Raw genomic sequence first — 18,863 nt, forward strand, 5'->3', positions numbered from 1 at the left:
TAAATAGTAGAAAGAAGAGATTTATTGGTGACATCAACTTGCAATTTGGGAAGGTATGGTCTCTGGTGTGGACTGAAGGCACTCTCTCTTCCAAAGGGAAAGGGTCCATATTAACAATAGGGTCTTATATATTCAGCTTGTTTTGGGTAAAGCTATACATACTTATGAGGGGGGTTGAGCACATGTTCACTTTGGGGTGGGGTTTTAGCATTAAAATGAGGTAGAATTTGGCTCTGTTGAAAGGTTGACTATAAAACACAAAGAATTTGTGTGCAGTCTCTATTAGCTTGCTGAAACTGGCTTAAGGTCTGCAGTTGCCTTTCAGGAAGGAGTATTTGTAAGGCAGATTCTCTGTCCAGCCAGAATTTTAGTGGTCTGGGTTGTAAATCAGAGTTAGGAAGGGAGTCTGGCAATTTGTCCGATAGCTCCTGTTGTTAAAGAGTTTAGCAAGGTGTGTGTGTGTGTGTGTGTCTGTGTTTGTTGTTTTTAGTTGCCATAGAAATTTAGGGAATTGACATGCCACATGAGCCCTGAACCTTTAGCTCATAGCTAATTTTTGTTTTCTTAACCTTGGGGTCCATCTTAGTTGATAAAGGGGCATCTATTTTTGTTTCTCAGATTATGGAAGCTACTTTATATCACTTTCATCTTCTTATACTTACTAAGACTCTTTTGTGGTTACACATATGGTCTACCTGGAGGAATATTTCATGTGTACTTGTGAAGTATGTGTATTCTCCTGTTGTTGGGTGGAAGGTCCTGTGTATATTGTATAGATCCAGTGTTGTTCAAGTACTCTATCTGCTTATTGATCTTCTGCCTTTTATATTCATTATTGAAGGTGCGTTATTGATGTCTTCCACTATTATTATCTGCTTTTCCCTTCAGTTCTGTCGATTTTTTCTTCATATAATTTGGGACTCTGTTGTTAGCGGCCTATATACTTATAAATGTTATATCTTCTTTAATAGATTGGCCCTTTTATCAAAATATAATGCATTTCTTTGCATCTTGTAACAATTTTTGACTTAAAGTTTATTTTATCTGATGTTTGTGTAGAGATCTGTTTGTATTTTTTGTTTCTTCTTCAGCTGGTTTTGGTAGAGTAGTGTGTTTCCAGCAACTTATCCATTTTATCTAGATTAGATAACTATTTGCACAAAATATCTTTTTTCATTCATTTACTTTTAACCTATTTTTTTGTTTTTGCACCTAAGGTGAATCTCTTGTAGACAATAGTTAGATCCTGCATTTTTATCTATTATGTCCACTTCTGCCTTTTAATTTGTGCCTTTAAACCACTTACATTTAAAATTATTACTGATAAGGGAGGACTTACTTTTGCCTTTTTGCTACATATTTTCTATATTGTGTGGAGTTTTTTTACATTGACTATTTTTAGAGCAGTTTTTACTTTACAGAAAAATTGAGCAAAGTATAGACACACACATTTTTACATGCATATTTGTATGTAAAAAGTCACTAACAAACCCAAGGTCACTTTAATTTTCTTCTCTGTTTCCAGCTTTCCAGTTTTGTGTATTTTACAAACATGTCTGTGATTATATTATGAAGTTAATTTTGGTGAAAGGTATAAGTCTAGATTTATTTGCATGTGGATATCCAGTTGGTCAAGCATCATTTTTTAAATGACTATATTTTCTCCCTTGAATTGCCATTTTTTCCTTTGTGAATGATCAGTTGAGTATATTAACATGGGTATATTTCTGGGATTTCTGTTCACTTACATTGGTCTCTTTGTCTGTTCTTTCATTGGTACTATACTGTCTTGATTTCTGTAGTTTTATAGTAAGTCCTGAAGTTGGGTAATGTTGGTCCTCTGTATTTCTTGCCTTTAATAATGTGTTGGCTCTTCTAGGTCTTTTGCCTTTTCACATAAATTTTAGAATCAGTTTGCAGATAAACACAAAATATTTTACTGATATTTTGAGTGTCATTGAGTTTAAAGTATATATCAAATTGGCAAGAACTGACATTGTAACGATAGTGGATCTTCCTATCTATGAACATGGAATATCTTTCTGTTTACTTAGATCTTTGATTTTTTTAATCAGAGTTTTACAGTTTACCTCATAGAGATATTGTACATATTTTGTTATATATTTCATTTTTGTTAGTGTAATGGCATTTCAATGTTTTCAAATTACAATTGTTTATTACAAGTACATAGGAAAGCAATTTACTTTTTTAAACAATTTTTAACTGTATAAATTTAAGGTATACAACATGTTTACACACACATATGTACATATTAAAATAATTATTGCAAGTCAAGCAAACTAAAGTATCTATTATCTCACATCATTATCTTTCTTTTCCTCTCCACCCCATGGTAAGACCATGACTCATGGTAAAATGACTCTTCTTGCAAGTTTTTGGCATATAATACCATATTATTAACTGGAGTCCTCATGTGGTACATCAGAACATCAGATCTCTAGATTTATTCATCCTTCTTAACTACAACTTTGTACACTTTGATTCATATCTCCTTATTACTCCCACCCCTGCCCTGCCCCTGGGTAACCACCATTCTACTTCCTGATTTCATGTATTCAATGTTCTTTTTTTCTTAAAGTGAGATCATTCTGTATGTTTCTTTCTGAGCCTATAGTATTTCACTTAACATATGTCCTTTAGATTCATCTGTATTGTTGCAAATGGCAGAATCTCCTTTTTTAAGGCTGAATAATATTCCTCTGTGTGTGTGTGTGTGTATAATGCATTTATTTATTTATATCTATCCAGTCATCCATCATTGAACACTTAGGTTATTTCCATATCTTGGCTGTTATGAATAATGCTGCAGTGAACATGGGAGCACAGATAAATGTATGAGGTTGTGGTTTCATTTCTTTCGGATATGTGCCCAGAAGAGGGATTGCTTGGTCAAATGGTAGTTCTATTTTTAATTTCTTTAGCAACCTCTATACTGTTTTCCACAATTGTTGTACCAATGTACATTTCTACTAACCGTATACAAGGGTTCCAGTTTCTCCACACCCTCACCACTACATTTTCTATCATCTTTTTGACAATAGCCATCTTGACAGGCATGAGATCTTATCCCATTGTGGTTTTCATTTGCATTTCCCTGATTATTGGTGATGTTAAGCACTTTTTCCTTTTTTTCTTCTTCTCCTTCTGGCATTACCATGTTGTATATTATACAACTTACGCTATTATTCCACAGTTCTTGGATATTCTTTTCTTGTTTTTTTCTTTCTTTGAGAAATTTCTACTGATGTATTTTCAAGCTTCAATCTATTTGATTCTTTCCTCCAGCCCACTGATGGGCTCATCAAAGGCATTCTTCATTTTGGTTAAAGTGATTTTGATATCTAGCATTTCCTTGTGATTCTTAGAGTTTCCATCTCTCTCACTGCATTATCCCTTCTGTTCTTGCATCTTGTCCCATTTTTTCCATGAGAACTCTTAGCATATTATTCATAATTATTTTACATTTCTGTACCGTAATTCCCAAATTTCTGCCATATCTGAGTTTGGTTTTGATGGTTGCTCTGTTTCTTGAAACTGTTTAATTGACTTTTAGTATGTTTTCCATTTTTGTGTGTGTGTGTGTGGAAAGCTGAACATTATGCACCAGGTAGTAAAAAATTAGTTAAATAGTTCTTTTAGTGTGTGATATTCCTATTTATCTGGCTGGGATTTGGGCTTTGTTTACTGTTTATCGTAGTACTAGAGGCTACATTTTTTTTTGATCCTCTTGTTACTATCTTTCCTATGGTCTTTGAGTCATATGGAGACTTTTTCTTGAATAAGACTTGAAATGCTTTCCATAATAATACCATGGCATTATATGGAACTCTGTAAATATAGTGGTAATATATGCATGTGTGGGGGGTAAGCATCCTGTAAGTCTGTGATTTGCTCTCAGTTTTTTCAGAGAGCCTGTGTCCTTTGCCTGAGACCTTCGCAAGTGCTTCTTATTCTCAATTTACACTGAGAGGGCTAGAGGGTATTTGAATTTGGTATTTCCCTTCCCCCAGGTCATTGAGACTCTGGTAAAAATGAAACTTTGTTAAGGTATTTCTCTTGAGGCAGGGTTTCCAAAATACTAGTTGTACTTCAGATGCTCCTGTTGTACTTTGGTTTGGTTTACTTCCAAGTGGTTACTTTTCTCCTTCCATTTGCTAGAAGCACAAGGAGATTTTCCTCCAGTCTTAACCCTGAGAATTTGTTGGGTTTCCTAGACATAAAACTCATGAAAGTTTGGAAGCCCTCCCCTGCCGCCCAAGAATGCACCCCATTGCAGTTTTAACTGTGGAGCTTGTCCACCCTGAACTTCTTAGCAGTCCTTCAATTATAATTTAAATTATCCTGGTAATGGCTCCAGTAGCAGGCTTCTGCTCCTGGTAAGTTGTGATTCTCTGTATACACCTATCTGCCTCTACATTTTTGGAAACTGCAGTTTTCCCGGTGACCTCAATTTTCTGATGGGTCTAAGAAAAGTTGCAGATTTTGTTGTTGTTGTTGATACAGGCCTGACAACTGACAAGTTCCTTAGATGTCAAATAGAAACCAGAAGTTGTCTCATATCTTTTTTGTTTGATTATCCCTATTACTACCTTCTTTTGTGTTTAATTATTTGTAGAATACCATTTAAATTTCCTTCTCATTTTATTTTATTAATATATTTTAGTTGTTTTCTTGGTGGCTAACCTGAGAACTATAATTAGAATTTCAAACTCATAAGAAACTAGTTTGAATTGATTCCAGCTTAGTTATAATAGTATTCCAAAACTCTGCTCCTGTGAAGGTCACTCCTCCTCTATGCTGTTGTCCCTAATTACATTACTATGTATTGTGTATCCACTAATATAGATTTGTAGTTATTATTCGTAGTTATTGTTTTATTCATTTGTCATTATTATCATATAAAAAAGATGAGTGAAAAAAGAATACTGACTGTTATATTTATCTATATTTATGTTTTATATTTATCTAGATGTACTCCTGTGTAGTTACTTTTGCCAGTATTCTTTTTTTGTGTGTGGTAACAAGTTACTATCTATTCTTCATCAGCTGTTGATTTTTGGAAGATCTTAGATTCTTCTTCATTTTTGAAAGCTTGTTTTGCCAGATACAGGATTCTTGGTTGAAATGTTTTTATTTCAGTTCTTTAAATATATCATCCCACTGTCTTCTATCCTCTGTGGTTTTTCATGAAAAATCTCATGTTCACCTTATTGTGGACACCTAGTATGTGACAAATTACTTCTTTCTTGCTGCTTTTAGGATTCTCTGTCTTTGATTTTTTAAAAAATGGTTGCCCATTTATTATAAATAATATTACAGAAGATACAGATATACTGCCAGATGGAAAAGATGCACAGGGCAAGGCATGTGGGAAGGGGCCTGGAGCTTGCATGCCCACTTTGGGCATGCCACCACCCAGTATCTCTGCATGTTCAGCAACCTAGAAGCTTCTGTCTTTGATTTTTGAAAGTTTCGTTATAATTTGTCTCAGTGTGAGATTCCTTGTATTTACCGTATGTGAATTCTATTTATCTTGTATGTGTTTTATCAAATTTGGGAAATTTTGGCCATTATTTCTTCAAATACTCTTTTTGCCACTTTCTCACTTTTCTCTCTTTCTGTGACTCCCATCATGTATATGGTGGTACACTTGATGTTGTTACACAGATGTCTTAGGTTCTCTTCACTTAAAATTTTTTTTTGTTTCTTCTCTGACTGGATAATTTCAGTGAACTGTCTTCAAGTTCACTAGTTCTTTCTTTTGCTTGCTCAAATCTGTTGTTGAAAATGTTTAGTGAATTCCTCATTTCAGTTGTTACAATTTTCTGCTCCATAATTTTTATTAGATTTTGTTCTGTAACTTCTTTTGCTTTATTGATAATCTCTATTTGTGAAGGCACCATTTTCCCTATTTAGTTCTTTGTTCATGGTTTTCTTTAGTTCTTTGAGCATATTTAAGATAGCTGATTTAGAGTTTTTGTCCAGCAAGTCCAATGTCTGTGTTTCCTCAGGGACAATTTCTATTATATTTTGTTCTCTGTGAATGAGCCATACATTCTTGTTTCTTTATATAACTTCTATTTTTTTTAAACTTTACATTTTAAAATATTTTAATGGATACTTTTGAAATCAGATCCTTCTGCCTCTTCAGTGTGTATGGTTCTTGCTTGTGTGGGTTGTAGTTGTTTGTTTCATAATTTTCTGCATCTTTTGTCATGTTCTCTGAGGTCTGTCTTCCATTTACTTGAGCTTTTGTTACATACACATATTTAACCTTTGAATTCTCTTTAACCTTTGTGGTCAGCTACTGACTTGACAGAGATTTTCTTAAATTCTGTGTTGAAGTCATCTTTTGTTGATTTAGCATTCACTTGGTTGTTGTAAACATTTGATCATTTTCTGGAGTTCTGACAAAAGTTGATTCTGGCCATTTTTGTTCATTTTTTTCCATGTTTCTATGGAAAGAGGTGGCCAGCAGTTTTCTTCTTTACTATTTTTTGCTGGCATCATTTCTATATTCTTTATTTTTTAATCTTGTAGAAAACTTATCTTACAAAAAGCTAGGTGATTGTATACAGGATGAGGTTAGTCAGCTAGCCTAAATAAAGAGGGGATGTGCGAGAAGCTCAGGAGGAGATAGCTGATGCAGACAACATGAGTGTCATGTGGTTTGCCTGATATGGTGGGGATGGATATAATATCTGTTGCCTGTTGACACCATTAATACTGGACTTGGGCTGAAACAGTCTCCTAGATATTTTTTACTTTAGCAATCTTTTATGTATACTGATTCTGAAAAGATAGATAAGAAAAGACCTTATATTTCTTTTGATTCTATGTTGTGGTTTCTGACAGTTTTGCATTAGTTTCATGAATAGTAGATCTTAATGAATGTTAAAAGTTGCCTTAAACTTGTATAAAGATTCAAAAGTAAGAAAATTTTACATCATCGTGATGATTCAATCTCATAATCATTTTATGATGCATTGGTAGACTCAGGTCTGCCACCTTCTGAATTACTTTGTGGACAGTCCATTCAAAAGCTGTACCTTAGGTTATTAATATTTAAAAGACCTGGCTACAGTTTGCTAGTGCTTTTCATAACTATATATATATATATATATATATATATATTTTTTTTTTTTTTTTTTTTTTTTTTTTTTTTTTGAGACAGAGTCTCACTCTGTTGCTGAGGCTGGAGTGCAATGGCATGATCTCAGCTCACTGCAACCTCCACCTTCCAGGTTCAAGTGATAAAATTTAGAGATTTAACTTTTCTTGGGCCTAGATTTAGATAACCTCGTTTTAAAAGGACTTAAGGTAAAAATAGAATATAAATAAAACCTTTTCTTCCCCAAGTCTGTGACTCTAGTTGGACCTCTGTCTGAAATTAACTAATCTAATTTTATAAAATCGCTAGGTTGGATTTTGTTGTCTTCTCTATAATATTGTATAGTACCTCATAATATCAACTCAGATGGCAAGAGTGAAGTTTCACACCATGTATGGGTTTGGGAAGGTATGAAAGAAATATGTTTAAACAACAAAATAAAGATTTCCTGTTATTCTGGGAATATACTCTGCATATATTCATACTTTTATGATCAATTTTATGATCTTCCTATCAACAGTTGTCCATCAGACGTATTTTACATGACATACTAGGTAAATGTTGGTAATGTAGAGTAAGGATCCCTCTTCAAGATTATATTATAGTAAAAAGAAAATATTCATATAATAATAGTACAACTTACGTAAATACTATAGAAGAGTTACCAAGTGTTTTATGGGTTCTAAGGAAGTGAAGATGTTATTAAGGAGATGAACACTTAAGGAGGCCCCTGAAAAATTATTGGTGTTTTGAAAGAATTTTATGGAAAATGAACAACTTAAAGTCATGTACACAGGCATCATAGAGCAATATTTGGAGTAGAATAGCGAATGGATAGCATCCAAATAGAGTTATGGGAAAAACAAAATTGTCAAGATTCGTAGTAGATAAATTATAGAGATTTTGGTTGCTGGGGTAAAGTATTTGTTTTTAAATATATCCTCATAACTGGAAAGGGTGACAAAAATCACATTATTCAGCCCCTTGTTTTACAGATTAGAGTAGAAGCCTCAAATGTTATTTTACATTATACCTATGTTTATTAGCAGACCTCCTATAGAACTCAGGCTAGAAATCAGATTTCTTTCCATGTATTTTTTACGTCTTGTAGTACAATAGGAACATTTCTCAGATGATCTTGGAGAGACAGTACTCATTTCTACATTGCTAAATTCAATGGGATTTTGTTGATTTTGTTCGCTTATGTATCCCAAGCACCTAGAGTAATTCCTGGCACACAGTAGGCTCCTGGCAATTATTTATTAAATAAATGAATGTATATCTGAGTGTAAATATTCATCATTTGAGTTACCATGGCCACTACTAAAATCCAACCACATTTCCCTTTCCAGTATTGTGATCAGAGTTTATCCTACCTCTATCATTTTGCAGCTAGAGATTAAGAATTGAGTTAAATGACACACAGTATATTATATAGAGTTAAATACAGTATTGAATGAGTGCACATAAATGTATACACTACATATACATATGTATGTTATTAAAATTGAAACAAATCTGTTGCTCAGATTTTACAAAATCAACAGCCAAACATTATCAGGAAAGTTGGTTAATTCTTAAGTTCACCGAACAAATAAGGTTGTCTTGATTTATAGAAAGCAAATTGTTAACTTAGGTTTTTTGCTAAAAAGAGTCATTTAGCACTAGGAAAATTGCTTAATATTTTAATGGAAGAGAAATATTAGAATATTCTTTCATTTTTCAGAAGCCAATTTAAATATTGTGACAGAATACATTATACCCATGATAAAATATAATATATTTTCTCAGTTTCATCTCTAGACACTGAAAAAGGACCCAAGCCATGTACAGACCATAATTGTGAACCTTCCAAAAGACTTTTTAAGGTATGTTATGTGAGGCTGGTAAAAGGAAAAAAAAAGTTAAATGAACATGCCCCATGTGTAAGTAAGCATCCTAGCTATTTATAAAATACATTGAATCACCACAGTTAAGGATTTCAACAATAAAAATAAAACTTTACCCGCTAATAAAAGATAAGACATTAATAGAATTTATCTTTATAAAATACTTTCAAATTTAGCCTTTTGTAATTGGTTATATGAAGAATGGTTTTTCTATTTGTTTTGCCTTATTTGCTATTGCTAATTAATTTATAATTATTATTCAGATAGAATATGTCCATGTTGCCATTGTCCATCATAAATAACAAGCAAATTTGAACCATCTTTATAATCTATTTTCATATTGCTTTGCTCTATACCCAGCATCCTGTATCTATGCTTAGGATGAAAATGATGCTATATCTTCTAGAAGCAATTTAAATTAGTTGTTTTTTACATTATACTAACATATTGTTCATGTTCAGTGAATTTGTGACAATATTTTCCTATGCCTAATTATAATTTACTGACCATAAACACATTGTAAACAGTAATATTTTTAAATGTTTGGCATATATAATTATCTACATTATAACGGTTGTAAAGTGTTTCTACTAAAGGCATAAGTATTTTATACAGAGTTCAATATCCATTATTTTTGCCTAGTGAAATTGACAAGGGGATTATTTCTTAATTTGTACTCAGTAAGCCTCCTGAAATATAGTTTAAGTCAGGCATCCCCAACTCCTTGGCCACAGACTGGTACCAATCCATGGCTTGTTAGGAACCGGGCCATACAGCAGGAGGTAAGTGGCAGGCTAGAGTGAAGCTTCACTGTGTTTACAGTTCCCCCATCCCCATCGCTTGTATTACCACCTGAGATCTGCCTCCTCCTGTCAGATCAGATCAAGTGCAGCATTAGATTCTTATGGGAGTGCAAACCCTATTGTGAACTGTGCATGTGAGGGATCTAGATTGTGTATTCCTTACGAGAATCTAATGCCTGATGATCTGTCACTGTCTCCTGTCAACCCCAGATGGGACCTTCTAGTTGCAGGAAAACAAGCTCAGAGCTTTCACTGATTTTACATTATGGTGAGTTGTATAATTATTTCATGATTTATTACAATCTAATAATAATATAAACAAAGTGCGCAATAAATATAATGCACCTGAGTCACCCTCAAACCATCCCCCACTCTCCCAGTCTGTGGAAAAATTGTCTTTCATGAAGCCAGTCCCTGCTGCCAAAAAGGCTGGGAACTGCTGGTCTAAGTCATCGATTCACATATTATCTTATATTTCCATTTAAAAAATTTTCTTAAGCATTACCTCTCTTCCTTGGGATAGGTTTTCTTCTTTTTAACTCTTGAAATTAGATTTAGGATTTGAGGCACCATGAAGAGAGAACTTAATCTTAATTTTCTTCTCTCAGTTTTTAATATGTGTGTACTGTGTTAAACATTAGTTATTACCTAACACATCTTTTACCCTCTACCAGTCTTAAACAGTCACAGACCCTGAGCTAGGATAATTTATTTGGAAATGGGGTTGGAATGTATGTTCAAGCATAGGGATTAGGAGTAGGGGAAGGAATCTGACACATTTTATTATTTTCCCTGATGGTGGGCTCAAGGTGATAATTGTTTGAGCTTTCTTATGTCATTTTTATTTATTCTTTTTTCTTTTACATTCAGGGGGTACATGTGCAGGTTTGTTACATGGGTAAATTCCACATCGTTGGAGTTTGGTATACAAATGATTTTGCCACCCAGATAGTGAGCATAGTCCCTGATAGGCTGTTTTTCAACCCTCACCTTCCACCCTCAAGTAAGCTCTGGTGTCTGTTGTTCCTCTCTTTGCGTCCATGTGTGCTCAGTGTTTAGCTCCCACTTATAAGTGACAACATGTGGTATTTGGCTTTCTGTTTCTACATTAATTTGTTGAGGATAATGGCCTCCAGCTGCATTCATGTTGCTGCAAAGGACATAATTTAATTCTTTTTTAATGGCTGCATAGTATTCCGTGGTATATAGGTACCACATTTTCTTTATCTTGTCTACCATTGGTGGGCATCTGGGTTGATTCCATGTCTTTGCTATTGTAAATAGTGGCAGTGAACATATACATCCATGTGTCTTTATGGTAGAATGATTTATATTCCTTTGGGTACGTGCCCAGTAATGGGATTATTGGGTCAAATTGTAGTTCTGTTTTAATTTCTTTGTGAAATTTCCAAACTGCTTCCCACAGTGGCTAAACTAATTTACATTCCCACCAGCAGTATATAAGTGTTCTCTTTTCTCTATAACCTCACCAACATCAGTTATTTTCTGACTTTTTAATAATAGCCATTCTTAGTGGTGTGAGATGCTATCTCATTAAGGTTTTGATTTGTTTTTCTCTGATGATTAGTGATGTGGAGCATTTTTTCATATGCTTGCTGGCTCCCTATATGTCTTCTTTTGAGAAGTGTCTGTTCATGTCCTTTGCCCTTTTGCTAATGGGGTTGTTTGTATTTTGCTTGTTGAATTAAGTACTTCATAGATTCTGGATATTAGACCTTTGTTGGATACATAGTTTGCAAAAATTTTCTCCCATTCTGTAGGTTTTCTGTTTACTGTGTTGATAGTTTCTTTTGCTGTGCAGAAGCTCTTTAGTTTAATTAGCTCCCACTTGTCTATTTTTGGTTTTGTTGCAATTGCTTTTGGAGACTTCATCATGAAATCTTTGCCAAGGCCTATGTTCAGAGTGGTATGTCCTAAGCTTTCTGCTAGGGTTTTTAATAGTTTAAATCTTTAATCCATCATGAGTTGATTTTTATGTATGGTGAAATGAAGGGATGAAATTTCAATCTTTTCTACTGAAAGGCAATTTTATCGCTATGCTTTATATAGAAACACAAAATAATTTTTAAAGCTTCCAAACGATGAAGCTTTCAGTACAAGAGGTCTGTAGTTTCATTAAGTTCATTTGTTCCTTTTCTTCCCCAAATATCTGCTGTCTGACTTTTCCTGTCCCATGGAAACTTTTTTTTTAAATGCAATATGTTTATCTTTCTTTCTTCTTCAGCACAGAAGTTTCTTATTTGGCTTGTTACAGCAAAATAAAGAACAGCTGGCACTTTTCTGTCTCGATGATAGTATAAGAACAGTATATTGGCATATGTAAAAAGAATTCAGAATATGCAGGCAATGGTATTTTCACAAAAGCACCTTCATTTAAAAATCTGAAAAATTATTTGATGTATTTGTCTCATTGTTGGTCTCATTTGCCTTTCCACTTTAGTACCTTTTCATCGTGTGTTAGCATCTTATATATTATTAAATACAATCTTTTGATTTTAGGAAGATTTAAGTAACTGAAATTGTCTCCAGACTACAGTAAGGCCAAATTTACTTTGGCATACTTGTCCCGGTGATGTTGTATCTAGCTTTTGAAGATTTGTTCTAAATATGTTATATTAGGCCGGGAGTGGTGGCTCAAGCCTGTAATACCAGCACTTTGGGAGGCCGAGGCGAGTGGATTACTTGAGGTCAGGAGTTCGAGACCAGCCTGCCCAACATGGAGAAACCCCATCTCTACTAAAAATAAAAAAAATAGCCGGGCGTGGTGGTAGGTGCCTGTAATCCCAGCTACTCAGGAGGCTGAGGCAGGGGAATCACTTGAACCCGGGAGGCCAAGGTTGCAGTGAGCCAAGATCACACCACTGCACTCCAGTCTGGGCGACAAGAGTGAAACTTCGTCTCAAAAAAAAAAAAAAAGGATAAATAAAAAATAATAAATAAATATATTTCTTAAGTGTACCATTTTCATTCCACTCTTCTCTGTTTTGTCAATCATTATGCTAGTGCTGTACTTTCTTCATTATCTTTTGTCAGTAGTGTTTTTACCTCGATTTTTTGTCAAGATTGTTCTGGATGTTCTAGGTTCCTTTCCTTTCCAAGAAAATTTAGAATCAGCTTGTATGTCAATTTTCTCAAAAAGGACTGCTTGGGTTAGGATTGGAGTTTCCTTGAAATTATCAATTTGCTGAGAAGTGCCATTTTAATAGTATTCAATCTTCCAATACATGAAAATGCTACATCTGTCTCTCTAGGTTTAAAAAATTAATATATATGACTATTTGGAGATGAGTAATATATTGTCTCCTCCTTCAGAGAAGTTCATGGGAAAGTGGGAGAACCAACAGATAGACAGGTTACCTTATGTATGCAATGTAGCAGTTACTGTAACAGAAATAGATAAAGGATGATAGGATAATATATAATTGATTATTTTTTTTCTGGAAGTTGAAGAAGAAAAACAATGCCACTGCCATATATAGCAGATGGTATTTACTCATTCATCCATTTATTTTAAGTATGTTTGCAAGTCAAGCTATCATAGTGTCATTATATTCAAATAATTGTATAATTACTTGACTCAGGTGTTCAGTTGAAAATCAGACCAAGTGGAGCTTGATTACAACCCAGAAAGTAATCTATTGAGTCTTTCATATTGGGGTCATCCCTGACATATCACTCTTAAGAAAGATGACTAATATTCCCTAATATTAAAAAAAGATTTTAATTGGGTAAAGTTTATATTGGAAAATTCATAATCCATTTTTTTATCTCTTTACAATATTATTAATAAAAATTAGTGTTTGAAAGGAGAAATGCCCTTGTCTTATGTTTTTCAAAATAGACTATTATTACCTAGAATTGGAAATAGTGTAATAATGAATATAAGAAGAGATTTGCTACTGATGGCTTTACACAGAAATTTTATTTGCAATATATTTATGTTTGTGTAATGTTGAACTTCTGTACGTGCCAAAAGAACTTCATTACATGGTGGTCTCCTTCATGAGCTCTTCCATGGAAATTACTCTATTCTTTACAATCAGAGAAATGTGATGCCTTTCTTCAGTCACTGTTACATTATGCAGGTTTTTATATTTCTCTTTTTCAACTTTATGCATCAAGTGACATTATAACAACTATACTGTAAAATAATTTAAATAACTATATCATAAAATAATAGGGCTTGGGTTGGAACAGTCTTCTATGTAATAATTTTATCTCTGCAGAATTAAATACATCAATCTGAAAAAAATTATCTTCTTTTTGCAATTTTTAGTGTAAAGGTCTTATATGTCATTTGGGTTAAATTTATTCCTAAGTTTTTTGTGGGGGTTTCGGATGCTATTTTAAATGGAATATTAAAAAATTCACTTGCTAGTTGTTTCAATTTTGAGCAGATATTTTCATATTATCATTGTATCATGCCACCTTGCTAAATTAACTTGTTAATTATAGAGTTGTTTTACAGATTACTGAGGATTTTCTATGTAATCTATCATGTCATCTGCAAATAGATACAGTGTTACTTCATTATTTTTATTTTTGTACATTTTATTTATGTATTCCGTTTTCTCTGAATACCTGTAATCTACAGCATAACTTTGAATAGATGTGGCAAGAATGGGCGTCCTTTTCTTTCTCCTGATCCTAAAGGGGAAAGTACCATCTAATATGATGCAACCTCTGGGTTTTCATAGATACCTTTTATCAGAATGAGGAAGTTCTCTTCTATTCCCAATTTACTGGGAGATTACCTTACAAATGAGTGTTACATTTTTCAAATATTTTTTCTGATCTTGTTGGAAACAACTTATATCTGTATTACACTTGTTAATGTTTTATTGAGGATTTATATATATAAGTTATATGTCATGTTATTTTTTGTAATGTCTTGGTCAGGTTTTGATATTTGGACTATACTGGCCTTGCAAAATGACTTGTAACTGTTTCCTTCTCTTATATTTTCTGAAAATGTTTTTAGTTATTACTTTACTTTCCTTAAGATGTTTGATAGAATGCATTAGTTGAAGCACTGGGTCCTGTGGTATTCTTTGTGGGTAGGTTTTCAATAAGTAATTATATCTTAAGTACATGTAGGGATATTTGGATTTTCCTGTTCATTTTGTTCACTTTTAGTGAGTTGCATGTCTCAAAAATCTCATATGTTGGATCCAAACTGTCAAATTTTTCTGTCATGAAATTGCTTCTAATATTATCTTTCTGATATTTGTAAGATTTGTAGTGATTATCTCTCTTTTCTGATATGTTGAGTGGTATGTGTTCTCTCTCATTTTCAGTTTTTTTTCCTAATTTCCTTCTTTTTTTTTCTTTCTTTTTTGAGACGGAGTCTCACTCTGTCGCCTAGGCTGGAGTGCAGTGGTGCAGTCTTGGCCCACTGCAACTTCCACCTCCCAGGTTCAAGCGATTCTCCTGCCTCAGCCTTCTGAGCAACTGGGATTACAGGCACACACCACCATGCCCGGCCAATTTTTGTATTTTTAGTAGAGACTGGGTTTCACCACGTTGGTCAGGCTGGTCTCAAACTGCTGACCTTGTGATCTGCCCGCCTTGGCTTTCCAAAGTGCTGGAATTACAGTAATGAGCCACCACGCCCGGCCCCTTCTTTCTTTTTGATTCTTGAGTTATTTAGTAGTGGGTTGCTTAATTTCCAGATTTTGGGAATTTTTCCTAATATCTTATTATCAATTTCTAGTTTAATTCTGTTTTGTTTAAAGACATACTCTGTATATTTTAAGTCCTTCTGAATTTATTCAACATGCTATCTAGCCTTGTGGAATATATTATGTACGTATTAAAATACTCTATAGATGTTGGGTGTAATGTTTTATAATTAACTAAAAGTGGATGATAGTGTTGTTCAGATCATCTCTGTCATGGGTTGGCAAATTTTCCTTGTGAGGGACCACATAGTAAATATTTTAGACTTTGTGGGCAACATGGTTGTCTGTTCGCTTTGTTGATTATTTCCTTTGTTGTGCAGAAACTTTTTAGTTTAATTAAGTCCCATCTGTTTATCTTTGTTTTGTTGCACAGTTCCATGTGGAACTGTGAGTCAGTTAAACCTCTTTCCTTTATAAATTAGCCAGTCTCAGGCATGTCATTATTAGCAGTGTGAGAACAGACTAATACACTCTCTCTACAAAAAATTAAAAATTAGCCAGGTGTGGTAGTGTGTGTGCTTGTAGTCCCAGCTGTTTAGGAGGCTGCCTCGGTTGTGCCACTGCATTGCAGCCTGGGTGACAGAGCAAGACCTATCTAAAAAAAATACATGCATACATTCATGCAAAATAAATATTAATACTTGAGGATAACCCTCACAGTTCTGAGGGCTCACTCTATAAAGCTCTCTCTTCTCTTTTACATTTTACTACTAACAATAGTCATGTTGGCATTCCCAGATTCTAATTTCCATCTTTTCAAGTCAGGGGTCCTCCTGGGTTTCCCATCATTACCACAGCTAAAACTTGTTCAAGGTAGTAAGGTAAAGTATTCAGACACCTCACCTCATTTGTTTTGTGCTCTTTAGGAATGGATTATTCTCCTTCATTGCAAGATGCCCAGTGTGTGTCTTGTAAACTATTGTTTCATATATTTTGTCTGTTTTTTGTTTTTATCAAGTGGCAGTCCCTGTTACTCATTCTTGGCCAGAGGCAGAAGTTCTCAGTAATTTTATGTTCCTCGCATTACCAGATACAAAAGAGAGGAACAGGTTTTCTTAAGTTTTTTTCTCCCACCTATATGTATAACAAATGAAAAACTGATGGGAGTGGATAGAATAAGGAAAAGATGTTCAATTATTTCTTCCTTATATTGTTTAAAGTTTTTGTCTCAAAGCATTAAAAAGCCTTCAGGAGAAAATTTTAGGTTTCTGTCACAGCAAATACTGTACAACTCATAAGGTGAGGTTCTTTGAAGTCTCTGATTTTATCATGGTAAAATTTTGTGGAACTTCCCCAGAAGTTTCATGTTCTTCACTTCTGCACAATAAGATGAAAGATTAGTTTATTAGTTTGCTAGGGCTGCTGTAGCCTATAACATAGACCAGGAGGCTTAAACAGCATAAATTTATAGTCTCAGTCCTGGATGCTAGAAGAGCACGATCAGGGTGTTGGCAGGGTTGGTTTCTGCCAAGGGCCTGTCTATTTGGCATGCAGATGGCCATGTCTTCACATGGTCTTTCCTCTTTGTATGTGTGTCTGTGTCCTTAACTCCTCTTCTTATGAGAACACCAGTCATTAAATTAGGGCCTACTCTAATGGCCTCATTTTACCCTAATTACCTCTTAAAAGGTCCTATCTTTAAAGGCTTATATCTTTTGCATATCTCCAAATACCATTACATTCTGAGGTACTGGGTGTTAGGACTTCAACATATGAATGCAGGGGTGGGGGCATCAATCAGCTCATTGCAGCTTGGGTCATCAAAATATAAAGAACAATTTATAGGATTTTTATTTTTCTTTTATTCCATACAAAATACTATAATGCTGAGCATCATTCAAATACTACCTGTACTGCTTCCAGATGGTGAATGAAGCTGAGATTTGCTGGGTTAATGCAGTATGCTTTGTAGTGAGATGGGTATAAAGAAGTTTTGCTTTCAGTCCAAAGTTACTGGAGAACAGGTAGCAAGGTAGGGAGACCTGCACTGGAGGTCATCAGATGCTTTTCATTGCTTTTCCTTAAAATAGAAGTTATGGACCTTCTCTTATATTATTTGATACTTTTAATTGCAGATCTCTACTTAATAGGAATATAAATCAAGTTGGTGCAGTCATCAAAAAATTCTTTAAACAAGTGCTTTATTCATCAAGTATTAAATTTTATTTTCTCTCAGAGTATTTAATTGACCCTGGGAAAGGGACATACATGTCTAATAATTTCTTTAAGAAAAATGATCAACATCTATTTCCTTGGGAATGAGAAATCATCACAAAACATATTTGATTCTTATTTATTGACAGCTTTGCAATTAATTACTAAGGCTTAAAATTAGAATATTAAAATTCAAATATGTATTTTTTGTATCCTCATTTTTGACTACTTTTATTTGTACAGTTTTCATAGTAGTTGCTTTATAAATTTTAATATCTATACATACCTTATCACAGTCTACTGGTATTGATATTTTACCACTTTAAAAATAAAGTGTAGAAGCCTTACATCTATTTACTTCTATCTACCCTCCCTATTAAAAAAAAATAACTAATTTCCTCTGTGTACGTCAAGCACATCAGGTGGGGTATAATTTTTGCTTCAAAATTTCGTGAGAAGAAAGATAGATTATTATCCTGTGGTTTTTATGTGTCAACTTGACTGGTCTAAAGGATGCCCAGTTGTAGCTGGTACACCATTTTTTCTGGTGTGTGTAAAAGGGTGTTTCTGGAAGTGATTAGCATTTGAATTGTTCAACTGAGTAAAGATTACCCTCACTAATGTGGGTGGGCACCATCCACTCCACTGAGAACTTGAATAGAACAAAATAGAAGAAGAAGGGAGGATTTGTTTCTGTTTGAGCATCCATCTTCTCCTTCCCTCAAACATTAGTGCTCCTGATTCTTAGGCTTTAGGACTTGGATTGGGACTTAGACCATTATCCTTTGGTTCTCAGACTTTTGAACTTGGACTGCAATTTACACCACTGGCTTTCCTGGTTCTCCAGCTTGCACATGGTAAAGTGTGGGACTTCTTGTCCTTCATAATTGCATGAACAAATTCCCATAGTAAATCTTGGAGATCTACTCCTTGTATTATATATATGAAATAATATTATACTGGCTACAACTGGGCAATCTTTGGCGCAGTCAGCTTGACACATAAAAATCACAGGATAATAGACTATCTTTCTCCTCACCAGCTTTTGAAGCAAAAATTATAACACCACCACGTTATATATGTATGATATATATAGTATTTATATATGTATGATATATATAGTATTTATATATGTATGATATATATAGTATTTATATATGTATGATATATATAGTATTTATAT

The 18,863-nt window shown here is 34.0% G+C and overlaps 1 protein-coding gene across 2 annotated transcripts in view; it reads left to right on the plus strand.

The window, feature by feature from the left end:
* Positions 1-18,863, plus strand: part of ZPBP (zona pellucida binding protein) — a 158,208-nt gene that overhangs the window by 76,955 nt on the left and 62,390 nt on the right. For both annotated transcript variants that reach the window (XM_012496730.2, XM_003268924.4), the window contains exon 6: positions 8,924-9,000. In XM_012496730.2, coding sequence (XP_012352184.1) covers positions 8,924-9,000 — 77 coding nt within the window. The remainder of the gene's footprint in view (positions 1-8,923; positions 9,001-18,863) is intronic.

Source organism: Nomascus leucogenys, chromosome 17 (assembly GCF_006542625.1).
Source record: "Nomascus leucogenys isolate Asia chromosome 17, Asia_NLE_v1, whole genome shotgun sequence".
Taxonomy (NCBI): domain Eukaryota; kingdom Metazoa; phylum Chordata; class Mammalia; order Primates; family Hylobatidae; genus Nomascus; species Nomascus leucogenys.